This window comes from Ahaetulla prasina, chromosome 7 (genome assembly GCF_028640845.1).
Source record: "Ahaetulla prasina isolate Xishuangbanna chromosome 7, ASM2864084v1, whole genome shotgun sequence".
Taxonomy (NCBI): Eukaryota; Metazoa; Chordata; class Lepidosauria; order Squamata; family Colubridae; genus Ahaetulla; species Ahaetulla prasina.
The window spans coordinates 66451516-66479366 of record NC_080545.1 but is presented as its reverse complement, the minus strand read 5'-3'; the positions used below and the strand labels follow the sequence as shown (position 1 = coordinate 66479366).

General features: G+C 36.9%; 1 protein-coding gene across 10 annotated transcripts in view; it reads left to right on the top strand.

Annotated features, from left to right (window-relative positions):
• TNRC6B (trinucleotide repeat containing adaptor 6B) overlaps positions 1 to 27572 on the top strand; it is a 132904-nt gene extending 105332 nt beyond the window's left edge. For 7 of the 10 annotated variants that reach the window (XM_058190408.1, XM_058190407.1, XM_058190409.1 and 4 more), the window contains 16 exons: positions 682 to 756; positions 4243 to 4288; positions 4928 to 5076; positions 7377 to 7538; positions 8181 to 8306; positions 11681 to 11812; positions 12199 to 12303; positions 12924 to 13095; positions 15132 to 15269; positions 15692 to 15868; positions 17473 to 17619; positions 18980 to 19075; positions 19787 to 20011; positions 21249 to 21319; positions 22298 to 22437; positions 26370 to 27572. In XM_058190408.1, coding sequence (XP_058046391.1) covers positions 682 to 756; positions 4243 to 4288; positions 4928 to 5076; positions 7377 to 7538; positions 8181 to 8306; positions 11681 to 11812; positions 12199 to 12303; positions 12924 to 13095; positions 15132 to 15269; positions 15692 to 15868; positions 17473 to 17619; positions 18980 to 19075; positions 19787 to 20011; positions 21249 to 21319; positions 22298 to 22437; positions 26370 to 26757 — 2349 coding nt within the window. In that variant the 3' untranslated portion in view covers positions 26758 to 27572. The remainder of the gene's footprint in view (positions 1 to 681; positions 757 to 4242; positions 4289 to 4927; positions 5077 to 7376; positions 7539 to 8180; positions 8307 to 11680; positions 11813 to 12198; positions 12304 to 12923; positions 13096 to 15131; positions 15270 to 15691; positions 15869 to 17472; positions 17620 to 18979; positions 19076 to 19786; positions 20012 to 21248; positions 21320 to 22297; positions 22438 to 26369) is intronic. The other 3 variants (XM_058190415.1, XM_058190417.1, XM_058190414.1) reach the window with 3 other exon arrangements.
• The last annotated feature ends 279 nt before the right edge of the window (positions 27573 to 27851 follow it).

The window sequence follows — 27851 nt, the reverse complement described above, 5'->3', positions numbered from 1 at the left end:
CGAATAAAAAGTAGAAATTAGAACTTGAGGGTGAAAGAAGATGTGACTTAATAAAATGAGCAAGGAAATATTAGGAAATGAATAAAAACTATGAAAAAAGAATATTCCAGCAAAAACTAACTAACTAAAATATATTTTAATATATTGAATTGTATAAGATATGATATGGCCAATACTCTGTTCATAAATCAAGTATGTGTGTAGAAGGGGAAACTAAAAAATCAATAAAAACTTGTTCTAAAAAAAATTAAAAAAAGAATAAAGGGAATGCTTAGCAAAAAGCTCAACATTGAAGATGGAATAAAACAAGGATGTATCACATCTTCTTGTTTGTTCAGTGTATTTAAGAATAAAGGCATGTGTCTGGGTTGGAAATATCAAAGTATAGGTACATTTGTGTGCAGTTCATATTGTGTTATTCCCTGAGAAGACAAAAGATTTGCAATGAATCTTAGATTTGATAATAGTAACTCTAGTTAGTAATTCTATACAATAATGTTTTCCTCTAAATAAATCAGTAAGCAATAAGTCTACATGAATTTAATATTAAACTTGATTGCTTTTTGTTTAACAGTTGAAATTAGGATCAGCCAATCTCAGTTTTGTAATGCGTATGCAGTATTATTTAAATAATATTTTGCAGCGTAGAATGAAATTTAAACTGATCATCTCTGTTTTCAGTGTTCATTGAAAGGAGGAAGTAGTGATTCATGGATGAATACCTTATCTGATCAGATTTCAAATATGGGATTGTTGGTAAGGCATTCTACCTACTTCTTGTGCAAAAATTATTTACTAATATTTGATAGGGAAAAAATAGCTAACCATCTAGGCAAAATTATAAGAGATTGCTTTTTTTTCTTAAGACGCTATGTGGTGTAAGACTGATTTATAATTATTTGCAATTTTATTAGTTATTTATATGACATCATATATACAGGTCATTGCACGCACACACACACAAGATTTATTTATTTATTTATTTATTCATTCATTCATATTTTTATACCGCCCTTCTCCGAAGACTCAGGGCGGTGTATAGCAAATAAAACAACAAAAATCCAAAACAAATTAAAATACTATAACAAGTTTAAAAATCTAATTCGACCGCTGTATACTTAAAATATTAACTAAAATTTTTCAAAAGCTAAAACCCTGTTAAAAAACCCGCTAAAACCCCCCCATATTAAAATCAATCAGGCCAGCCCCGCTTGGTGAAAAAAGAAAGTCTTGAGCTCGCATTTAAAGGTCCGGAGATCAGGGAGGAGACGGAGTCCCACCGGCAGCTCATTCCATAGAGCCGGGGCCCCCACAGAGAACGCTCGTCCCCTGGGGGCCGCCAGCCGACATTGGCTAGCCGACGGCACCCTAAGAAGGTCCTCCCTGTGAGTGCGCACTGGACGTACCGGACAATGGGAGGTAACTGGCGACAGCAGGCGGTCCCATAAATATCCCGGTCCAATGCCATGGAGCGCTTTAAAGGTGATAACCAACACCTTGAAGCACACCCGGAAGACCACCGGCAACCAGTGCAGCCTGCGCAGGAGAGGTGTTACATGGGAGCTACGGGGAGCTCCCTCGATCCCCCGCGCGGCCGCATTCTGTACCAGTTGGAGCCTCCGGGTGCTCCTCAAGGGGAGCCCCATGTAGAGAGCGTTGCAGTAATCCAGACGGGAAGTGATGAGGGCATGAGTGACCGCGCATAACGAGTCCCGATCCAGGAAAGGGCACAATTGGCGAATCAGGTGGACCTGATAAAAAGCTCCCCTGGTGATGGCTGTCAAATGGTCTTCTAAAGACAGCCGTGCGTCCAGGAGAACACCTAAATTGCGCACCAATTCCCTGGGGACTAACGATTTCTCCCCCCCCCCCCCAGTTAGCAATGGGGTAAGCTGACTGTGCCGGGATGCCGGCATCCACAGCCACTCCGTCTTGGATGGGTTGAGTCGGAGCCTGTTTGTCCCCATCCAGACCCGAACGGCCTCAAGACACCGAGTCATCACATCGATGGCTTCGTTGGGGTGGTTCGGGGTGGAGATGTACAGTTGAGTATCGTCAGCATACAGTTGACAGCTCACCCCGAAACCACGGATGATCTCTCCCAGCGGCTTCATATAAATGTTGAACAGGATGGGTGAGAGAATCGACCCCTGCGGCACCCCACAAGTGAGTTGCCTAGGGGTCGATCTCTGCCCCCCTGTCAACATCGTCTGTGAGCGGTCGGAGAGGTAGGAGGAGAACCACCGTAAAACGGTGCCTCCCACTCCCAGGCCCTCCAACCGCCGCAGTGGGATACCATGGTCGATGGTATCGAACGCTGCTGACAGATCTAACAGGACAAGAACAGAGGAACAACCTCTGTCCCGTGCCCTCCAGAGATCATCAACCAACGCGACCAAAGCTGTCTCTGTGGTGGCATTCAACTCCCCATTATCCTGTCCATGTCATCGGGAGTCACAGGGTCAAACTCAGCCCAAACAATTTTTTCAAGACATGCCCGCGTCATCCCGTCTGGATCTACCCAATCTGTGTCCAGCCCGTCCCGGATCTGAGCGATTTTATCGTGCAGATAACTTCCAAATTCCTCAGCACGTCCCTGCATATCCTACTAACTTCACCCCACACATGTATAATACTTCACACATATAAAGTACTTCACAGATCAATACCTAGGAGGTTTATAATTTAAAAATAGACACAGAAAGCAGCACTAGAAGGGGAAGTAGAGGTATAAATGCGGAAGAGAATGTAGAACTATTGCAATTACACATAAATTAAATTAATTACAATAAGACCAGAAATTATGGCAGATAGGACAATCAACAGAACCAAACACCAGCTATTTAAAAATACTTGAATTCTGTATTAGTTGAATATTGCTCGCTAAACTTTAAAAAAGTTTAGAATGTTTATTTTTGTAAACAATAGGTATTTGGATTTGTGTATTGATTGTATGAAGATTAGTTAATCAGAATGCCAGATTGTTTTCTTTAAATGCTATTTAGTAGCACCAAATAGTTTTGTTTGAAATTAATATTATCCTTTTTGTGTGATACCATAAAAGTGCAGGTATGAGTTTCTGTTTTACAAGAATAGGCTGTGAGAAACCATGGCAATCTAAGCACTATTAACCATATGCTGTCTTTATTAATGTGGGAATGGTACTGCTATTTATGTGCATGTGTAGTTGCTTTCTTGGCAAAGGAGCTATTATGATCATACGTTGCATATACATGCTTCTACTTGGTTTCTTCTCTGCATTAGCTTTGTATTGAAAGGCATCTTGCATGCGGTTCCACATCAGAACACTTTTGTCCCTAGGCTTTGTGCTTGTCCCCTTACTGCAGAATAGGAAGCAGGCTTTTTATAAGGCCATTGGGATTGTCCCACTTGCCAAGACATTCTCTCTGCCTATCTGTTCCAATTCTTCCGAAGCGAAATCACTGAATTAAATTAAAGCAGCACGTTTAAATAGTATAGAGCACAGCTATAGAAAAATGGAAAATTTGGAATATTTTTATTTTAGTTGTTTTTAATCAATTTAATCAATTTGTTTTAACTTTAAAAACATCGTGTTGGCATGGCACAATGCCCTAACCTATAGTATTTTTTTTCCAATAATGCATCTGAGCCTTGTCAGTTGCCTGGCATAAATCTCAAATGGGAGAATTAGATATTATGGTGCTTTGTTAAAAAAAAAATACTCCTGCTCCTGAGACATTGTCATTCAAAATTAAAGTGTAGGTAGCCTATTGATTTTAGTTTGAACTCAAATAATAACTACTGCAGCACTATAGCTTTGTGTCTTTTAAAAGTTACAAGAACATTTCGTCCCACATTGCCAAACAGAGACTGTACTTGGCAGCACATTTTAAATCTAGATTTATCTTTAAAATGACATAACATTCTAACCAATAGAACATCTTAACAACAGGGGTTTGTTTCCAAAGAGGCTGACCAATTAGTTTTCCTAACTTTGTGGGTTTTTTAGACATTTCTTGCTATATTTTAGACACATTTTCAGTAGTAAAAATAAACTGCACAGTAAGATACATTATTTTTGATAAATGAAGGTGAATATATGTGTCCCCGGATAATGTTGCAGGATCTAATCTGGGTCAATCACCAGGAGCAGAGGGTTTTGTCTTCTGAGCCTGGAGCCCATCTTCAGGGAACATATCTCTAATATCTTTCAAGTGTGCCAAGCTACAGTTTTCTGAGAACTGTTCTTTTCTTTTCCAGAATCAAACTGAAGATACTTCAGGCAATAAGATGGACTTATCAGTAGGTATGTATCTAATAGCACAAGGATGCAGTTTCATTTTATTTACTTAATTTTTTTAAAAAAAATATAACTGAGCAATATTGTAAGCTTTATGTCAATATGCTAGCCTTTTTGAATAACTGTGGATCATTAACGTAACTTCCACCTAATGATGGACAAAAAGAAAAAAAAGAGCTGAGTTAAAGTGTTAACACCTATAGCTGATGGAGTATGAATAGTAATAATCTTATTTATTTTTGTACTGATTTTTTGGGAAAGTAATAATTTTGTTTCATTCTGCTAAAATATAAAATCTCTGTTATTAGCTATAGATAATATATATTTTGCTTACATGTTATGAGAGAGAAAAAAATAGTTTATTATCCATGCAAAACCAGGAAAAGTCAGGGCTTTAATGTGCTAGGCAATGCCAAATCCAATTATCTACACATTCATTTCAACTGTTTATTCTTCTGTGAAAAAGGTATAGGATATTTTTTATTCATAATAAATTTGTGGACATTTCAGGATATTATTTCATGGTTTTAGGGAAACTTTGTATAAATGTATAATTTTTAAATCATTTAATTTAGTAGCATTTTAACAATTAACAGTAATGCATAATGGTAATTGGCAAGAATACATCATTTTGTACTTCTTCAGGTGGTCTACAAGATAAGAAGTTTGATGTAGACAAACGAGGCATGAATCTCGGAGACTTTCATGACATAATGAGAAAGAATCGATCTGGTTTTCGTCCTCCTAGCTCCAAAGATATGGGAAACCCAGATAGTGGGCCTTACTTTGAAAAGGTAAGACATATTTTTTTATGATAATCTAAAATATAAACTGTTACTGTGTTTTAATTTTTACAGGTAAAAAGTCATGTTTAAATACAAGAATTATAGGGGAAATAATGTTTATAAGGTATAAATTGAAAATAGTGTTTACGTTAGTTATTTGGAAAAAGGGTTCTTTTTATGAAGACTCAGTATGTTTGTGTGCATGGTTGTAAATAAGTACATTTATTATCTTACAATCTCACTATAGAGTCACATCTAAGCAAGATGGGATTGCATATAAGTTTAATAAATAGTTTGAGAATATACCCACATGTATACCAACCAATTTGTACTTTCTGTCATATATTTCAGCCCTCATTTATTCATGATTAAAATGACATCTTTACTTCTATACATAAATCTACTGTACAAGATCAGATCACCTATCTCTCTACTATTATTTCTTAACATTTCAAATCCATATGCCAGGGTTGTCAACCATAGTTTCCATTCCATAACTTTTCATATAAAGTTTTATAATAAGAGAAGGATTCAACTAGGTTACCAGTATTAATCATGCTAGGTTACCAGTATTAATCAGGCCCATGATATATGTAGCATTTTCCTACCCCAGAGCTAGGAACACACAATGGTATATCTCCCTTACACTTGCTCCAGAATCAGAGTTAGAAGCTTGCTATGAGTGACATATCTTAGTTATGTCCATGCCTCTCTGTGGAAAACATGCATATCTACTAACCACCTATATAGTAAGATCAGCTAAATATCCAATCTTTTTTTTCTGTATTTGTTTTTTTTTTCCATGTGGCCTGCTGCAATTAGTACATTCAACAAAATCTCAGACAAATATTCATTATCCATAATCACAATCTCTGACATTTGAGCCAAATGAGAAGTCTGACATCTTATGGCATATCTTTATTCCCTCTTATCTCACCCTCTGCTCTCGACACATATGACTCTTGCTAGGCACCCATCCTTATCCTCTCTTAACTGAGGGGTTGTAGATTTGTTCTTATAAAATTTAATTTTTAATCTGGATTTTATATTTATATTTTTATACTCCTTGTTTTTATATTTGATTGTTGACCGCTGCCCAGAATCACATTTGTATAGGCAGCTATACAAACTTGACTAATAAATAAATAAAGGATTAATTCACTGAGCTGAATTCAATATATTTGCAATATTGATAAGTGTATTATATCTCATTGGTGATACATTTCTGTACTTGTGGCTGTGTTTTTTTCTATTCTAGTATTGAGAGTAGTTAATAGTTGTATCAAATCAGTTGGTTTTGCTCTTATGCTACTCACAAAATTTTACAATTACTGGACATTCTGGATAGATCACAAGCTTATGGGTATTCTAGATCATAGCAACACACACCATTTAGATCTTTCTTCTCTGCCTAGCCTAGAATATTGATAAGTGAATATTTGACAAGCAGTATTTCTGTTGTCTGAAAGATTGCACAACCACTATGAGCCACTATGAGTCTGCAAGTTCTATGGCAGCAGCCCCCTTTTGAGCACCAAAAACCAGTTCCATGGAGAAAGATTTTTCCGCGGACCAGAGTGGACGTGGTTTCACATGCTGACTGCATCCCACAAATGGGGCTTCACTTGTTTGCTCTTGTTCAATTTCTGGCATGTCACCGATGGGTGCCGGTCCACAGACCAGGGTTGGAGACCCTGTTTTATGGTACAATATGTCAAGGTTCCTCAACATTACCCCATGTTGTGGAGCTTTTACTTGAAATAGCTTCTTGAAATTCACTATTTTCTCTTTCTTCTTCTACTTCCATTTACATTCCAGCAATTTTTGAAGGACTGAGGGGTAAATTGCTTACTTGCATTCCTCTTGTGGAGTTTATATGCAATTCTCTCAGTACTGACAAGAAGGCTTTTAGAGGCAAGAGTAATTGCCGAAGTTGCTTTTCTTCTAGCAAATCTTAGCATTCAATTCTAGTAAACTTGTTGTCCTTCAGTAGATTCTCTACATTATAAGAAGGTGGTATCTTATATGGCTTTCTTTTCAAAAATTGTTTTTAGATTTTATTTGATTTTTTTCCTATGACATTGACATTAACTATGAAAAAAAGGTTTAAAATAATGTGGTTTATTTTGATTACCTCCTTTTAGACCACATCTCCAAAATAATTAGCATAATCTAGTAGAAACTGTCCTTTTAATGCTAAGCAAGTACATTTTATATATTTTTGATCATTCACTGTCGCTGTTTCTCTTCTTGCATTCTGTTGCTTCACTAACCTTCAACTGCTACTGATTGGCTAACTACTGCTTCAGCTGACTTTGCCTTTCTCCAATCAAGATGGGTGCCTTGGGGATGAGGCTCCCTTCTCCCCTTCTCCCAACTACAAGCTATCTCCCTCTGGTTCCACATTACCAAACGTCTGCCTTGGGGCAATCGGCTCAGGGCTCAACCCCCAAAACTTCGCTGCTAGACAAGTAAGGAAATCACATCATTAGTTATATTACTGCTTGGCTATATCCTGTATTGATTTTGGAGGGCTGGATTTTTTCCTCCTGACTCATTTTTAATTAAAATGTGGTTTGTTTATGAGAATATACTAAAATAAATCAATATCTATTCAAGAGCCTAATGTTCTTTCTTTTTCTCTCTCTTCACCTTAGCCCCATTTTCTAATAATTTTGTATATTGCTTTTGTTCCCTTCACTTCTTACTAACACCTTATTGCAAACCTTTATTTAGAGTCAGTAAACAGACTATTGGGAAATACTATGAGAAAAACTTCTTTTCCTGTTGTTCTGAAGATGTAACTTGAAACTAAAAAGTCAGTCTAAATTTGTGCAGGGAAGTCTTTTTCTAGATTCCACAACGAAGAGGGCTATTATGTTTTTGTTTCTACTTTTAAAGAAATGAGTGTGATATGAAATCAGCTTCTCGGAAGGGGAAAAAGTTGGAAAAAGCTAGTCAGAGCAGAATGAATTTAAGGTAATCAGCATTCAATATGCCCTAAATAATGTAGCACATAACTGCACATTGAAATATTCCATGAATAATAATAATTAGTGACTACATGTAAACTATTTATTCGGTTGAACTCATAGTTACTGTTCTTTTTTTAGGGTGGCAATCAAGGTCTGTTTGGAAATAGCACAGCACAATCGAGAGGGATGCACCCACCAGTGCAACCGCTAAACCCTTCCCCCAATATTCGGGCACAAGTGCCTCCTCAATTTCTTTCCCCCCAGGTAAGCAGCATAAAAACTTAATTGTAAATACTTTTACAACTGGTCTCTACAGATCAACATAAGAGGTTACAATTAAACAAATGTAAAAGTAGATTTTTGTTCGGTCTGCCTTTCCTCTGTATGGTTTTATTAAAAGCCAGGTAATAGATGCACTCGTTTTCTAATTAATTCTGAGCAGGAAAGTTACTTTATTGCAGGAGTGTCAAACTCAATTTCCTTGAGGGCCACATCAGGGTTGTGTTTGATCTTGGGCCGAGTGGGTATGGCTGGGGTGGGTGTGGCCAGCTCGACGTCACTCATGTTGGGGGCACCTGTGATGTCCCAGTGGGGCTGGGGGACCCATTGTCTCCAGCAGAGGAAGGCCTTCCTTCCCCTTCCTTCCTTTTCTTCTTTTTCCTTCCCTCTTCATTGTCCTTTCTTCTTCCTTCCCCTCTTTCCTTCTATTTCCTTCCTTGCTCTCTTTCCATCTTTGCTTCTTTTTCTTTGTCTTTCCTCTTTCCCTTTCTCCTTTCCTGTCCCTTCTTGGATGCTCAAATGGAAAAGGGGAAACATTTTTTCTTCGTTTTGTTTTGCTTCCGGAGCCTATTTTTGGCCTGGATGGCCTTCTGTAGCCCTCTACCAGCAAAAACCGAGCCACCGCAAGTTGGTCCTTCGCTGTTTCCAGTGCAGCCCTGAGAGCCAGGTCTAAGCATCCTGGGGGCCAGATCCCCAGCCTCCGGGCCTTGAGTTTGACACCCCTACTTTATTGCAACTCTGAACTCAAGATGCTGAATGTGTTTAATGTCATTTTTACGTACTTTGCTGTCTGTAGACTATTGCAAAGTCTGCAATAGCTTCCTTGACAATAAGTGACTCTTAGGTGCAATAGCTACAGTTACTTCCAGTTGACAGACTGCTAGAGATCTATTGTGATACTTGAAGTATACTGAGCAGTAAAGTGATGGCCCTGTATTTTAGTTTATACTAACATTTTAAGTTAACTTTGAATAACCTTGACAGTTGAAACAACTATATTTTTTTAGTCATAGAAAATTTTCTTTGCTTTAATTATCAATTTATTTGGCTATAATTCAGATTCAAACTTTTATCAACTTGCATTATCAGATGAGTTCTAGCTGCTAATTTACTTCTATCTAGAAATTGCCTTGATAAAGATAGATTTGTCTACCATAATGTTTCAATATGCTGTCAAAAAGTCCTTAATTATCATCATAATTCTGCTTTCTGATTAAAACATTGATTTTAAATACCGAAAATGTTTATATTTAAATTTTAAAACAAAAAAAGTATGAAATACCAAATAAGGAGGGCATATTTAAATCCCCAGAGGCAAGTTATTCCATAATTGGGATATAACTAGAAAAGCATTATATTGTAGGAGATAACCAGTTATTCTGAGCATCCTCCTTTGGGATGAGCAAACTAAATGGATCAGTTCTACCTGAAGTAGGTCTTTAGGTACAAAGCCTTTAAGGATTCAGTAGGTTAAAAACAGAATGTTCCATGTACCAGACAACAACCAGTTGCTGTCTGGAATCCATCTAGATGTATCAGATTTCTAGAGTTACCCATCATAGTCTGACTTCCCACCATCTGGAGACTCTTGTAAGCAGTGACTCTCATAATAACCAAGAGCGCTGTCATCATAACGAAGATTACTGAGAAGTAAACACTAAATTTAACATCTGGACATAGTGTCTATCACACCCAAGATTATCTGTGACATGCCCATGGTGGCTGTAGACTCCTAAGACCTCCCAAAATCCACTCACCCACCGTAATTGAAGTACCTTATGCTAAAAACTGAGGGATTCCACCAGTAGCCCCAAGAGGAGATCCAAGAGATCAGGAAGAGGCTTGTAGCAAATTGTGCAATATAGTCAGACCCAATTTAACCTAATGGACCAATGTCACAGCTTCACAGTCCATCACCTCTAAAACTGGGTCCCTGTAATAAGCGGTAGGAATATATTCTAGCAATATATTCATTGTTTAGTGACTACCTCAGTTATCTAACAGTAATAAAACTAATTAGAAAATCATTTTTCAACGTTTGCACACATTTTCAAGCAAATTTTGTGCATTTGATATCAATGTATGCTAAGTGAGAGTAACACTGACATAGATTTATGAAATAACCTTATCTGAATGAAGTGGTGGCATTTCATTTAAGGACCTGGTCATTGGAACAGTTGCTTAACAAAGAGGTAGGTGTAACCTTGAGAAACAGGCAGAAGACCTGCATCCAAGTCTCAAATTTCTTTTGTCTGACTTGTCTTGGTTGTAGCTCTTCTTCCTGCTCTTCAAAGTTATCCCTACATCACATTATAACCCCTGACCACTGCCAGAATAGTCTGAACAATTATCACTACCTTACATCCCTTGGTTTGAAGATGGAGGCAGGACCAAAACCTGGAGGGACAAATTTTAGAGAGGCAACATCATCACTTTTTCCTAACCAGGACTGAGTAATCTATGCCGTGCTTGTTCACTCCAGCAAGTTGTGGACAAACATAATCCTGATATTTACCAACAGCTATGTGATGCTGAGACCACCAGCAATCCAATTGCCTAGGCACTGGGTTGAAGTTTCTGGGCCAGAAGAGATCTGTATACCTTCTCCTGGAACAATCTTTCCAGTACATCTTCTCACTCAAGGGTAGCTCTTCTTCTGAGCCTAGAGCTGATCAGATACAATCCAGCTTTTCTCACCATTTGTCTGAAACACATCCATCATCTGGACCCCAACTTCTTTCTCTACCTTCACCCAATCTTATTTTGTCAGTTAAAGAAAGTGTTGGTCCACCTTCCATGATGTCATCCATCTCCATTTAGCCACTTTTCATCCTTTAATTCCAATTACCCAATCTTTGCAGATCAAAATTCAAAACTCCTGAGTGACTTAGATCCCATAATAAAAAAAAGTTCAATTTTATGTTCAGTTTTCAAATACATTTACCTTAATATGGTGGATGTGGAATAATTAATCCACAACCTCTCCTCAGCCCAGTTAACTGTTCCTGCTGGCTTTCAGTGGTGAGTGGTGAGCTGCCTTCCAGCAATTCCTCCTGGGAAGCAAAAATTTTACAGTAGTCTTACATTTTAGAAAGTGAAAATGGGTATACCATAAATGATAGTGACCGAGTATTGGGAAACCAATCTTGTATGCTGGCATAAACCTCAATAAATCCCCAAAATAAAACTTAATGGGGAAAAAAATGAGCTCTTACCACTTTAGTTTGGCTTAGTTTGGTGTATCTTTTTTAAAAGAAATACTAAAGTAATTTGGATTTAGAAGTGTTTCTATTCATAAACAATTTTGTTGTTCTGTTACTTATTGGAAATTTGTTTTTTTGTCACTCTCTTCATAATAGGTTTCTGCATCCATGCTTAAGCAATTTCCTAACAGTGGTCTGAATCCAGGCCTTTTCAATATGGGGCCCCAACTTTCTCCTCAACAAATTGCTATGTTGAGCCAACTTCCACAGTTTCCTCAGTTTCAGCTTGTAAGTAGCTGTTCTCACATGATGGTCAACTGAATTTTCTTATCCCCCATTCCTATTCCCATACATGGGATGCACTTGAGATAATTTTATTGTGGTTGTGTTTTAAATATATGTTGTAGGAAATACATACATACACATAGACATATGCATATGCACAAATCCTTAGTAGTAATTTGATAATAATAATTTTCCAAACATTGAATTTGAAACAAGTATAGCTATCATTAAAAAAGAACAACTCTATTATGTAAAGCCTTTGATCAGGTTCTTCTATGGTAATGTTTGTAATTGTTTTTTGTTTTCTTTTTGTTATACAAATGTACACTATCCAATTGAAGCTTGTACGAAGTAAACTAGTTTCTTTCTTTTATTCATTTGCCTTGAAGGCCTGTCAACTGCTCCTCCAGCAGCAGCAGCAACAGCAGCAGCAACAACTATTACAAAATCAGAGAAAGATTTCTCAAGCTGTACGACAACAACAGGAACAACAGGTAATGTGTAACCTTTGAAATCTGGCAAGTTAATCAGGAAGGATAATTATTAAGTTTTATTTTAGCTAGTATTTCTTCTATGGAACATAATTGAAAGCCACACTACCTTTTATTTAAATCTTTTTAAATATTGTGAATACTTTTTCAATACTCAGTAAAACCAAGATCTAATATTGAAATAAATTGAACGTTGCATTGGTTTTAAGACTTTCTTTAATTAATTTAGAAGCATATAGTAATGATAATCACTATCATACTCAAGCTAAGACATTCTAATAAGATTATACAGTAATGGATGTATTACTTGAAAGAGAAAATAAATATTTAATCTTAATACTCTTTCCCTTTCCTCCCTATTTTTTTAGGTATTCCTCATTTTTTAAACAAAATGGCCTAGAATCTCATGAACTTGGAAAGTTTAAAAATAGTGTTTTAAACTAAGTTTTGAACCATAATCCTTTCTTTTTATTAAGAAAATATATGAATAGGGATTTTTGATTTAAAAAAATTTGACAAACTTTTGCTTTTAGGTTTGATACAAAATGGTCCAAAATACTTTTGCAACACTAGATTGCCTATGTCTGAGGTCAACCAATTTTTGTTTGCTTCCTTAACTGCAGCTTGCCCGTATGGTAAATGCCCTTCAACAGCAGCAAAGACAGCCAGGCATGAAACATTCTCCATCCCACCCAGTTGGATCTAAGCCTCATTTAGACAGTATTGTATCTAGTGGTCTAAATGTGGGTCTCTCAGATATGTCAACCAAAGGGCAGATTCCTGGATATAATTCAGGTAAACATTGTAAATATCCATAATTTATTATTTCTTTTCATTGTTACACAATAATATTATAACACCAAGTATATACATGCTTGATTTGCTCACATTGCTTCTTTACTGAAATTTTCCATATCGCATGAAACTCTAGCTTTGGCTTCTTTGTCTACTTAGCATTGCCTAGCATTATATTTACTAATCTTATTTTAAAACTATCTTGCTTAATTTGGACTTTTTAATAAATAGTTTATTTGTACAAAGATATAAACAAGTGATTTAGGAGATGCATCATTATAGTCATTCATATGGTTCAAAACCCTAATTAGGAAACACTTTGGATTAAACTTTAATCATTGTATCCTGTGCAAGTTCTTAAATATTACAGTGACATTTTATATTGATACATTTAGGGATATTGCCTTTTATAAATATTTAATTTTACGTATTTTCTCATGAAAATAATGGTATGTATAAGACAATAGGAACCCAAAAAAAAGTCAGTAAAGGCCAAGAAAGCATACTCTGTTTTCTAGTTAATGGCTGTATACACTATAATTTTCTATACATGATGTACCGTTATGCTTTTTCCACAATATAAATACACTGTCATATTTTCATTAGATTCTACCTGTTTGTGATACTGGTTATTCTATATATGAGGTATTTTGTGTTCAAGCCCTGAGCAAGACAAAAGGTTCTATGGTTTTGGTTCCAAATAATGTTCAATAAGTACATTCTCCTAGTGAGGAATGAAACCTGACCTCTACTTAAGAATCATCTATAAACTATTGTGAGCTCTTCAAAGGGAGACTAGAGAAAGATATGGGAACCTAATCTAATCACAATTCAGAGTTGAAATCCCTAGAAATTCTCAGGATTTGATTCCAGTTTTCTTTTTCTCTTCATCTGACTGGGATATAAGTTACATACAATATATACATGGTGATGAAGTATATTGGGTGGGAACAGAGTTTAAATTATTTCCTGCACTCATTATAGTACATATAAGTTATTCAAATAGCTTTCAGTACTCATGATAAGAATAGATTGTTGCAAGATTGATTAAAAAATTCTACCACACATAATTTTTTTAAAAGTTTATTTCATCACTTAAAAACTGGACTTGATTAAATATGAATGATTAATTGTGTCATTGTGCATGTAAAATGTTGTAAGCCCATTTCCTGTCATCATAATGCAAATAATGCTGATAGAGACATATCTGAAATTCTGGGAATCCTTGCTATAGCCACTATTGAAAATACCAGAGTAGATGGGACAGTACTCTTACTATTGATATAAGAGAGGTCTCTACCCCACTAACATGGGAACACCTGGGTTACATAGTTGTGTTTGCAGGAACAGGAAAGTCTGGTAATCCATGACTTACAACAGTTCATTTAGTAACCGTTCAGTTATAATGTCATTGAAAAAACTGACTTATGACCATTTTCACACTTATACCACTGCAGCATCCCCATGGTCATATGATCAAACTTTGGGTGCTTGGCATATTTCATATTTCATCATTCATATTTCTGATGGTTGCAACGTCCCTGGGTCATGTGATCACCTTTTCTGACAAAGTCAGTGGGGAAGCCAGATTCATTTAGCATCCCAGTTACTAACTTAACAACTGCAATGATTCACCTAAGAACTATGGCAAGAAAAAGCTGTAAAATGAGGCAAAATTCACTTAACAGCTCAGCAACAGAAATTTTGGACTCAATTGTGGTCGTAAATCAAGGACTACTTGTATTTTTAATGAATATTTGAACATAATTTTACTGTTTCATTTTTTCTGTTTTGTGTTCCTGAATTATGATATATTACTAAGCTTTTATATGATCATTAAGTCAGTATTCAGCATGTCCTTTTTTAATGTCAGAATTGCTTACATTACATCAAGGTACAGCTTAGAGGAAAGAATGAACAATGGTGTTTATACAGATTTATTTAAAATGAGCAGATTTATCTAGGTTTCCTCATTAGCACTATCCCTATCATAATAGTTGCTCATATATGCATTTAAATACATTGCTGTTTTAAAGGTTTTGGTTCAAGTAGCATGGATTATGGCATGGTAGGAGGGAAAGAAACTGGAACAGAATCTCGCTTTAAACAGTGGACTTCTATGATGGATGGCTTGCCACCTGTAGCTTCCCAAGATGCCAGTATGCACAAAAATGGTGAGAAATTAAATTGTCAGAAATGCTTAGTGATACATTTGGAAAGAAATTCTTTTTGCCAGAGAAATACCTGTTAGAATAACCTGAACATTCTATGATAATGTGCTTGAGTCCAGTAGCTTTTGTTTAAACTAGATCTGATTTTTAATAGCTCAAACTTCCGAAAGATAAATTTATTTATTCATTTATTAAATGTATTTTCCACCCATCTTGCCATCAAGCAACTCTAGACAGTAATAAAATATACTTGTAGCATTTAATTTTACTTTCTACTTGTATGGCCTGCTTTGAATGAATTTATTCCAGCTTTCATATGTATCCATGTACTGAATTACATAATAGCACTGGTAACAATATGATAACAGCCTCTGCTACCAGCCGGATCATTTTCTATCAGAACATATTTTTCTTCTGTTTTCCAGGGACAATTGTGCCCCCTGGAAAAGCCCGAGGGGGATCTCCCTATAACCAATTTGATATAGTTCCTGGCGACCCACTGGGCAGCCATACAGGTCCTGCTGGTGATAGTTGGCTACCAGCCAAATCCCCACCAACCAGTAAAATTGGAAGCAAATCCAGCAATGCCAGCTGGCCACCAGGTAATTTCAGTGTGCTCTATGAATGAATAGATGGAAAGGGGATGATATCCTTGTTCATATGTTAACTTATTTGTACAGTTTTGACTGTTGAGCAAACACTGTCTTTTGATTCCAAGTCTTCCACTATTTGACCATCTGAGTTTGTATAAAATTGTTTATTTATGAATAAGCTTTTGTATATTCAAGTTCAGAGAATTGTTTACTACAGTTTACCAAATTATTTAGTATTATCCCATAATACTTAGTTACAAGTTAGCTGAAGCTGCTGATTTGAATACAAAAAATAAGCTGACATAAATCTTGAGGCCAGACAAATCATCATATGGGAGAACAAAGTTTACTAATCTTAATTGCAAAGGGCCCAATTGTTTCTTAATGGGGCTAAAATTGTTTTCCTGTTTTCAGAGTTTAGTTTTTCTTTTCATCTGCATCATCTTTTCTGTGACATACTCCTTGATTCATATCTGTTGATTTCTTCCCACTAGGTATTTGTGCAGTTTATCAAATATACCATAATATATGTTAACTGCTCTCTTTTGGAGTGAACAATATTATATACAAAACACAGAAAGAAATATAAGGCCTAATATATCAAAAATTGAGAACTTTAAGAGCTAATTTGGTGTAGTAGTGAAGTTATTGGCTTAGACTGTGAGTTTTAGTCTCACCTTGGGCATGAAAGCGGGCTGGGTGACTTTGTACCAGTCACACTTTCTCCGCCAACTCGCCTCACAAGGTGATTATTCTGGGAAAAATAGGAGAAGGAAAGAGTATTGATAGGTTCTCTGTCTTGAGTTGTATATGAAAAAACAGCAGGATAATATTTTTTTTAAAAGTTCCTAGATAAAAAAACAGGGATATGAACTAGTTTGTATCTATACCCCCCATTTCTGACCTTACAAACCATCCTTGATTCCATTAGGTTCATACAGAACTGCAGACATTCTCTTTTGATTTTTTAGAGTTTATCAAACTACTCATCCAAAATAGTTTAATAAATCATGTTATCAAGGAGATAAAACATAGACCAATGTCACTGTCTCTTAGCTCTAGAAAGAAGGAAATATCAAACTATTTCCAAAAATGTTTCCCAAACTACAAGAACATGTCCTTCTCAACACCAAGAGTCAAAGGTTATTTGATGGATTATAACAACAGTATTGGAGTATCACCCCCAACAGTCAGCTCCATACATTCCTTTGGGGTTAGTTGATTCCTAAAGCTTTTCAAGTCATAAATAACATATAATTTTGGGGATACCTGATTGAATTAAATAGTGATGTTAACTACATCATATTATGCATATACACAAACCCCTCTTGAATAATGTAATATTTCTTTAGGATGTTCAGCTCAGTTCAGTAATTCTGGAAGGAGGGGACAAAATACTTTGGTGAGATTTTGTGGCATAATTGTGCCATCATGTTTGTAATCAAAAAATTTTTTAAAAAATTAATATATTTTATCTGTACTAATACAGATTTTTTTCAATATAGCATTTTGAGATAGATACGTAATTCTGCTTATTGCAGAATACAGAGTATTCTTGAAATAGCACCATAAACACATTATTTTAAACAGCAGTATTTATTGTTTTGTTTCAGAATTTCAGCCAGGAGTGCCGTGGAAAGGTATTCCAAATATTGATCCTGAATCTGACCCTTATGTGACCCCAGGAAGTGTGCTGGGAGGTACAATCACAGCCCCCATTGTAGATACGGATCACCAACTTCTGCGGGATAACAGCACAGGTTTGCAGGATTGTAATACCTATTTGATAGTTGCTAGGATTGGAGCCATGCACAGTACAGGTAGTCCTCAACTTGCAATGGTTCATTTAGTGACCATTCAAAGTTAACAACAGTTCTGAAAAAGGTGACTTATGACTGTTTTCCCACTTATGGCTTTTGTAACATCGCCATGATCATGTGGTCAAAAATCAGATGCTTGGCAATTGACTCATAATTATGCTTGTTGCTGTGTTACAAGGTCACCTTTTGCAACCTTCTGACAAGCAAAATCAATGGGGAAGCCAGATTCACTTAACAACAGTGTTACTATGGTGATTTACTTAACAATTGTGACAAGAAAGGTTGGAAAATGGGGCAAAACGCACTTAACAAATGTCTTTCTTAATAACAGAAATTTTGGGATCAATTGTGATAATAAGTCAAGGACAACCTGTACAAGTAATGGCCTATTTGACTAATTATGGGAAAAAGAGATTTATTTACTGAGAAGAAAAGACTTATTTGATTTATATCCTCCCTTTACTTATCCCAGCTCAAGGTGGTATATGTAGTACTCATTCCTCCTCCTATTTTTCCCACAGTAAGAATCCTATAAGATGGGTTGGTCTGAATGAGGGGCCCAAAGATTTCTGATGCTTTAACTTTTCTCTGAGTGCTGATTCTTCACTGCAGCTTTTTCCCCCCCTCTTACGTGACTAGTTTTAAAATAAGTTGCAAGGGAGAAAAGAGGGGAGAAAGACTTGTCTGGGAGTGTGACATGTTAACATAAGTGAAAAATTGAGCATTGCCATGCAAGATAACAAAATACAAACTAGAAATCTTCTTTTACCCCTTAACTCAGGGGTCTCTAACCTTGGCAATTTTAAGACTTGTGGACTCCAACTCCCAGAACTCTGCGAGTTGAAGTCCACAAGTCTTAAAGTTGTCAAAGTTGAAGACTCCTGCCTTAACTTGTAAAGGGTTAAGAATGTAAATTCTGAGATTTGAAAGCATGGAAGATGCTATGATTCTAATGAATAGAATAGAATAGAATAGAATAGAATAGAATAGAATAGAATAGAATAGAATAGAATAGAATAGAATAGAATAGAATAGAATAGAATAGAATTTTTTTTGTCCAAGTGTGATTGGACACACAAGGAATTTGTCTTGGTGCATACGCTCTGGGTGTACATTAAAAAAAAGATACATTCGTCAAGAATTGAGAGCATTTCACCGAGGCAGCCTTTGGCAGCACCATCTTGAATCATAGGCATATACACACATGCAAACAATTTTAACACGACATTCAGTGTCATTTATAGAAAGCTTTTTTCGAATTTGAAGATCACTGAGCTTTCCTCTTCTTTACTTTCCATAGGGTCTAATTCTTCCCTCAACACCTCGCTGCCTTCACCTGGTGCCTGGCCCTACAGTGCCTCTGACAATTCTTTCACAAATGTTCATAGCACTTCAGGTATGTGCCTTTATATTTTCAATCCAAGTAAGGGAATAAAAGAGAAATGGAATCTTATCTATCTATCTTAACTATTTCACTATAAAAATATAAAATTACAATTAAAAGATGGGAGGGGAGGAAGCAAGATGTGCAAGGGGAGAGGTGAGATCTACTATTAGTCCATCAATTATCTCCAACATAATTTAATGAGCTGTTCCATAAAACAAAAGAATAATTGTTTGCTTACCGGTAATGTAATTAATTGATAGAATATAATAATGAAGCTAGTAACAAAGACATTTAAGGAATACCAACAATTAATACCATTTACTTAATTGAAGCAAAAACTTCATCACCTCTCTTTAGCAAATTTTAGAAGTTGGAAAGAAATGTAGCCTGGAAAAATATACATGTTGGAGGATTGGTCTTCTTTTTTGTGGGAGCCTCCATCAAGTAAAAAGAAATAGTACACATAATGTCTATTTTCTACCACTCCCTCCAAAGAGCATGACGTGGTTGCCGGAGAGTCAGGGGCCATCTTGTTAGGGAAGAAAATCATAAAGGAGCCAGAGACTTGCCTTTATTTTTTTCTTAGCCAAATGTAGAGTGATGAAAATGACCAAGATGTGTTGCTTCAGATTTTTTTTTAAGCCAAGCATTTTAAATAGTGTGACAAAAATAGAACTTAGTTTGTGATGTATTTATTAATTATCACTTTATCCTTTTCAGCAAAATTCAATGATTACAAATCAACATGGTCCCCAGATCCCATAGGACCTAATCCCGCTCATCTCTCTACCAAGTTATGGAAAAACCATATTTCCTCAAGAAACACTACAGGGCTGCCACGCCCACCTCCTGGTCTGAGTAATCCAAAAACATCCTCTCCTTGGAGCAGCACAGCGCCCCGCTCGCTCAGGGGGTGGGGTGCGCAGGATTCAAGGCTTGCCTCTGGTGAATACTTTTTATAGGATTATTATAAGACAAAGAAGGGTGTATTAATAGATCAGATAAGAGGTTTTTAAGTTTGCTCAATGAAAAACTAATCTATAAAAATCAATTGAAACTTTATTGAGAAAATAGAATGAGAAAATCATGAGAATTCTAGAAATGATACCTTGTTTCCCTGAAAATAAGACCCTGTCTTATTTTTATTTTTTTTAAACCTGAAATAAGCGCTTGGCCTTATTTTCGGGGAGGTCTTATTATTTTGGGGCATCTGGAGCAAGATGGGGCTCCTTTTGCCATCTTACCTGATTTCCACTCTGTATTTAAATATTTTTGGTGAGGGCTTATTTTCTGGGTGGGCTCATTTTAGCGCATGTGCTCAAAAGCCCAGCTGGGCTTATTATCAGGGGTTGTCTTATTATTGGGGAAATGGGGTATGTAGTTGTAAGGAATAAGTATATATGTGTGTTTTTGAAGTAATCTGTGCAATCACACATATGAGTTTTGAAAGCATGCAAAAAAGTTATTTTGAATACACACAGGTGCAAATAAAAATATTTTGGTGGAAGCTCACCATCAGCATTTAGTATTTTTATTTAAAAAACTGCTGACAAGAACTTTTCCTTGTCTTCCGAAATAATGGAAGCAAATGGATAGTACCCAATCCACAGATCAGAGCCAGCCCTTGCTTGAGCAAATAAAAATTGTACACTACTTTCTGATATTGAACGTTAATATTTATTTTAGTTTAATCTAATTTCAGCCCTACTCTTTATTGGAACTGATTAAATGTTCTTATTCTTTTGCTGTAAGGTAGAAGTACAGAAAGTTTCCATACCTTTTGTGTAATGCTCATGTGTATCTAATCTTCCACTTCCCTTTCCACTGCAGACATTGTGCATTGCTCTTGGCTTTAGCACCAATAGCTGCTGCAGTGATTTGTTAAAAACAGATCAGCAAGAAAGGATTGAGGAGCCTTGGCCTTTAACTATTGGGTATTTGAGGTGGGCTTGCCACCAAAGAAAGAAAAACCCTTTCAGCTAGTAGTAAAATGTTGTTAATATTGATTGATTGCTAAATTCTCTGCAAGTGATCACTTGGAACAATTGCAGATAAACAACCAGTCTTTCTTGTTTAACTATATTGGCAAGTTAAATAGTTCCTATAAATATTAATATTTATTTTGTTTCCAAATTATACATTAAGATGAATACTAATGCTTGCTGTTTTAATAATTTTGCAGCCTCTACTTGGAGTGATGGTGGTTCTGTACGTCCCAGCTACTGGCTGGTTCTTCACAATCTCACTCCACAGGTATTTCTACTTTCATCCCCCCTTTTTTAATACTAAATCTTGTACAGTATTGTAATGTGTTTTTTAAAGTAGCCCTGTACTTCAATATGACAATACTTAAAAACCGAAGAAATTATTATTAAGTGTCAGATTTATCACTGTTATTTCCAGTTCTGCACCCAGTCGTAAGTGCCACTTTCTTCCCTCTTTTTTCCTTAGTGAGATTATAGAATATTTCTAGTACAGCTGCCAGAAAGTTTTTGAACTTCTGTTAGAATAACTGCCTATATATGCCTGATTTTAACTCTTCATTATAACTTTATCTTAGGTAATTCCAACCAATCACAATTATGCCGATTCCTTCCTCGTATGCATTTAAGAGTCCATGAACTGCCACTCAGTGTGAAAAACTGCTTAAGACCGGTTTAAATTAGGTCTTGTCACATGATCACAATCCAGGCACTTACGGTTATGGTGGTACAGTGAACCACTTTCACATAATTTCCAACATTCCCTGCCAGCTTCCCACAAGCAAAGTTAATGGGGAAGCTGGCAGGAAGCCACTCCCTTTCTGCTGCTTTTTTGCCTGCCCACACCATAGTGCCTATCAATGGTACCAAGTACCATAGTGCAGCATCCGCCTGCCCACCATAGTATCTGCCTAGAGCACATACACTTCTGTCCACCTGAAGCTCTTCTCTGTTAGCTTACTTGCCTGGCACACCTGCTTCTTTGTGCTTAACAGCCCATACAATCCTGGGACTATGACAGCAACTAGGACTGCCCTTGCTAAGCAATGCAGTCATGTGACATCATGCTTTACAACCACATCGTTTAATGACAGAAATTCAGAACCTAGTTGCTGTTGTAACTTGAGAACTACTGTACAATATGTTGCCTGATTGCTTTTTGTTCTATATATTACTTCTATTACGTTTGAAGATGAAAAAAACCTCAATCTTTTTATTTTAATAACCTGTCTCTGCTATTCTTTTTAAGATTGATGGGTCAACTTTAAGGACCATCTGCATGCAGCATGGTCCATTGCTGACATTCCATCTCAACCTGACCCAAGGCACCGCCCTTATCCGGTACAGCACCAAGCAGGAGGCAGCTAAGGCCCAGACTGCACTGCACATGTGAGCTTTGCAACAATCTACAAACATTCATTGACTTCTTTTGTCAATATATAAAATTCCTGGCTCATTTGTTTCATCTATACATTTTTCAGATATGACTGACAATTGCAGAGAGTTTCTTTTTGAAAATATTATTTTATGCATTTCTTGGAATAGAGATGGCCCTGATATGCTGTGTATACTTGAATAGAACTTGCTTTTAACAGTGTGTGTAGACAAGAGAGATAGGTGAAAACCACTAACAAATTAATATTTAGCTTCCTTCTTGATAAAGTTTTTTTATTCTACAAATACATTCATCCTTATGATCACCAATTTAAAATTTGGAAAATTAGCAACACTGAGATTTTAATTGCCATTCATATAGAAGTTTTACTTGAATTAATTGCAAATCAAAATTAATGTTCTAGGTTTTCCCAGATAGGATGATATTTTTCTCTTCTCACCCCAATTGCAGTTTTAGAAATGCAATAGAATGTTCAAAAGTCACTTAGAATTATGAATTAGGATTTTTAATATTACTTTTTTCAGAAATAGTTAGTATTATAGAATCAAAACAGTCTTACTTTTTATAAAATAAAAATAGCCCTACTTTTAAATGATTGTCATAAGGCTGTAAAGAGCAACAAATATCCATCATTTTACTGATTATCTTAATACAGAATAGTTGAAACATTTGGAACTTCCTCTATGATTGAAAATTGTTTTTCTGGGAAGTGATAAGCAATATTATGGTATGGAAAATTGGTTGGAAATTTTCCTTCCTCATTAATATAATGAATTGTTTGGCAGTAGATTCAAAACAACTAAATGGGATACATCACACATTTTCTAATTAAGTTATAGCACTAAATTGCTGTTGCACAATTTAGTGATAGTCACTGGCTTAGATGGTATATGTAGGGAATTATGTAATTTAATGAACAGAAATAGCTTCATACTTTTTCTGAATAAGGTACTGCGCTTAGTTGAACAAGGAATATTGTATCTTGCTTATGAAAGTATCAAAGGAATTATTATTATTATTTATTATTTATTATATTTGTATACTGCCCTTCTCCCGAAGGACTCAGGGCGGTTCACAGCCAATAAAAAACACAATACATAGAATACAAATTAAAAACTATATAAAAAACTGATTCAATAACGGCCTAAAAATTTAGATACAATTTAAAACCCCATTTAAAACCCCCAATTAAAACCCATAAATTTAAAAAACTAACCCAGTCCTGCGCAGATGAATAAATGCGTTTTAGGCTGGCGAGGAAAGGTTGGGAGGTGGGGAAGTTGACGGAGTCCCGGGGGGAGTTCGTTCCAGAGGGCGGGAGCCCCCACAGAGAAGGCCCTTCCCCTGGGCATCGCCAGACGACACTGTCGCTACCGACGGCACCCTGAGAGTCCCTCTCTGTGAGAGCGCACGGGCCGGTGGGAGGTATTCGGTAGCAGTAGCCAGTCCCGTAAATAGCCCGGCCCTATGCCATGGAGCGCTTTGAAGACGTTCACCAGAACCTTGAAGCGCACCGGAAGGCCACAGGTAGCCAGTGCAGTCTGCGCAGGATAGGTGTCACGGGAGCCACGAGGGCTCCCTCTATCACCAGCAGCGCGTTCTGGACTAACTGAAGCCTCCGGATGCCCCTCAAGGGAGCCCCATGTAGAGAGCATTGCAGTAATCCAGACGAGACGCCACGAGGGCGTGAGTGACTGTGCATAAGGCATCCCGGTCTAGAAAGGCGCAACTGGCGCGCAAGCGAACCTGGTGGAAAGCTCTCCTGGAGACGGCCGTCAGGTGGTCTTCAAAAGACAGCCGTTCGTCCAGGAGAACGCCCAAGTTGCGCACCCTCTCCATCGGGGCCAATGACTCGCTCCCAACAGTCAGCCGTGGACTCAGCTGACTGTACCGGGATGCCGGCATCCACAGCCACTCCGTCTTGGAGGGATTGAGTTTGAGCCTGTTTCTCCCCATCCAGACCCGTACGGCTTCCAAACACCGGGACAGCACTTCGATAGCTTCATTGGGGTGGCCCGGTGTGGAAAAGTACAGCTGGGTGTCATCAGCGTACAGCTGGTACCTCACACCGAAGCCACTGATGATCTCACCCAGCGGCTTCATATAGATGTTGGAATCTTACTAGTTACTTTAAAAAGAAGATATTGAACTAGATATAGTTTGATCTAGTTGAATAAAACTATTTTTATACAATATTTTGAAAAAAAGTAGGGGGCTATTTTGTTTTCTGAGGCAACTATTCTAAACTGTAGACAAAGTCCATTTAATGACCTTTTCCTAGTTGATAATTACTGAAAAAGCAAACAAATCTTTCTGTTAATGATGTAAGTTTTTTAAAAGGCTGAAATAGCATTCTCTATACTAGTTTTGCAATATTTTAGTTACATTTTAATTATACTAAAGTAATTTGAAATTAACAGAAATCCCCAAAGATTTTAAACTATTTGTATAAGATAGTCACTTGCTTATTTCCAATTATATTTCCACAGGTGTTTGTTGTAGTATAAATATAAGAAACTACTTGTACAGAGCAAAATTAAGAAGCCATAATACAGGGGTTCTTGGTGCTCTTTGAGCTAGTAAAGAGTGAGGTTTGCTCTCAGTTTATGTTCTAGTGGCTTGCCCCGTCACTGTTGGTGGGATGGTCTTAGAGATTCTTTGGTTGGGCTGCTTATTCTCAAGTTATAGAAAAGACTAAAGATCAAACCACCTCCCCACCAGCAATCAGCACCCAAATGAGCATAGATTAACTCCAAGAGTAACATCAGACCAACAATTCAGTTGACAATACCCCAATCAAGGAATTGCCAAACAAGCCAACAGTAAACAGCCCAGCCAAAGAACCTCTAAGACCACTTTACCAACACTGTCATTTCAACCCTGAGCTACAAATAATTCTCCTTTATTGGGACCTTAATACACATGCGGAGACTGATTATCCCACTTCTTTTTAACTTCCTCTTTTACCATTTTGTATGTCAAGGGAAACTATTCCATTGACATCCCAACTAAAATCCCTAGTATTGTATCACATTCCAGAAGACACCTTTATCTGCTGAAGGATCATTTTCTGAATGTAAGACCTGAAATAAAATGCAAGGTAGAAGAGCTTTTTTTACAGAAGCATAGTGGTCTTTGTCAGAGGTTCCCCAATCTTCTCACCTCAAAATAGCTTAATGTTTCAGTAAGTTTTTTGCAGCACTTAATGGTTCCCAAATAATGTGCTGGGTTATCTGGGGCACTGCAGTGCAGTTTGAGAACACAACACTTGACAGAAACTTGAAATTAAAGTAATAGATATTAGGCTTAGTAATAGCATGATGTCCAGCTGATGTTGAGTATTATGTTTTCATTGAATATTTAACAAATCCTATTTCCTCTTCTGAGTCAATCAATTTTTATTACGGTCACAGACCGTATTACAAATAAAAGCATTAAAAACAATAATAATTTAAAAATAAAAAAACAGATAAAATAATATATTACTATGAGTCGTGGATTATCAGTGGGCAGTTAGAATCTGCCTAATTTTGCATACAGTAGATCAAAATTTAGCCACATTCAAAGAAGCTACTTCATATTGATGTGATGATAGCAGTTGTACATAAAAGTGATCAGTATTTCCTGGGTATTTTATTAGGTGAGTTCATTGCAGTGTCCCAAGATGCATTGGCATGCAGTTTGGAAACTGCAGATCTGTGTAATTATTTTTCGTCTTCCTTTTTTAAAGAAAAGTTTTGAGAAAGAGATTAGAACAAAAATAAATGATGGAACTCCAGCCATTCATATTGTTTATCACTATTGACGTAAATGGGAATAAGTGTGTTATTTTGTTTTGTTTCAAGCAGTGTTCAAGTTTTTTAGACATTTGAACTCTTGTTGTTTGTTACTCTTCACTCTACCATTTTGGCTTTTTTTTTTATAGGTGTGTTTTGGGAAACACTACCATCCTGGCTGAATTTGCAACAGACGAGGAAGTTAGTCGCTTTCTGGCACAAGCTCAGCCTCCTACTCCTGCAGCAACTCCTAGTGCACCCACAGCAGGCTGGCAGTCTCTTGAGGCAGGACAGAATCAGACAGATCCAGTTGGACCTGCTTTGAATCTTTTTGGTGGGTCAACAGGGCTTGGGCAGTGGAGCAACAGTGGTGGTGGCAGCAGTGGGGGTGACCTTGCTGGTGCTTCATTATGGGGGCCTCCAAATTATTCTTCAAGTTTATGGGGGGTTCAAAGTGTAGAAGATCCCCACAGAATGGGAAGCCCTGCTCCCTTACTACCTGGAGACCTTCTAGGCGGAGGGTCGGATTCAATCTGAACTTAAAACTTTCAACTCTGACCTCGTGACCTTTTTGGAACAGCAGCAGCACTAACGTGACCTTTTCTTTTTTTTCAACTTGCAATAAATACATTTTAAAAGGAAAAAAGAAAATGGAGAGAGAAAAAAGGTGGGTCATTGACAGGACCGTCTGAGCACATAGTTGCCTCCCTTACAACTTCAGTTTTTTCGTTTGGAATATGAATCCAAAAAGAGAACATATCACTCTTGAAATACTTGAATCATGAACGCCAACTTAGAAAGACAATGTGAAGCAAGTACACATACCATTTAAAACTAAACACAAAAAATTTAAAAAAAATTAGTTTCTAGTTTTTCACTTTTTCATGTTATACGGAAGTTGTTGCTAAGAAACATATATACTGAAAAATAGCTTTTTAACTTTGTTTGCACTGGGTGTGTTTCCGTCCTTAGGTCTACTATGTTGGGGGTGGGGTTCAGAAGAATTGGGGTGGGTTGGGAGGGAAAGACTTGACGGAGCCTCACTTTAAAAAACAAAAAAGGAAAAAAAACACTTTGTGATTGGCTGGTTGATATATACCAGTATGTTCTGGCACATGTAACTGCCTGTGTGTGTGTGTGTGTGTATGATTGTGTGTGTGTGTGTGTGTGCGCGCGCGCACATTTCTGTCTTGAAAAGCTGCATTGTTGTTGGTCAGCAACCTATCTGACTAGATTCTTAAACTGAATAATGATGGTGCCTGTTGCAAAAATCAAATTGATCTGTGTTTCAAATCTTATTAGTTGGTGGTATTTTAGCAGGGTATTAAGTGCACTACAAATGGTGTTCTGACCCTGTTATAAAGCAAAACACTGCCATATCCTAAGGATTTGGTGAGAGGGATGTCAATGTGTAATTTTAGGGTTCCTGGGAAGGGAGAGGGAAAGAGAGAATGTAGAATTTTGTTTTGCCTAGAAGTATATTTTTCTTTAATAAGAGTTATTGACAGAACCCAAGGTTATTTCTTATGAAAAGGCTTTCCTTCTTCTGGGGATCTTCCAGAAGAAAGAAAGCATCACATTTGTTTGTGACAAAGACCTATATGATGGTTGAAGCTTCTGCAATCCTAAAG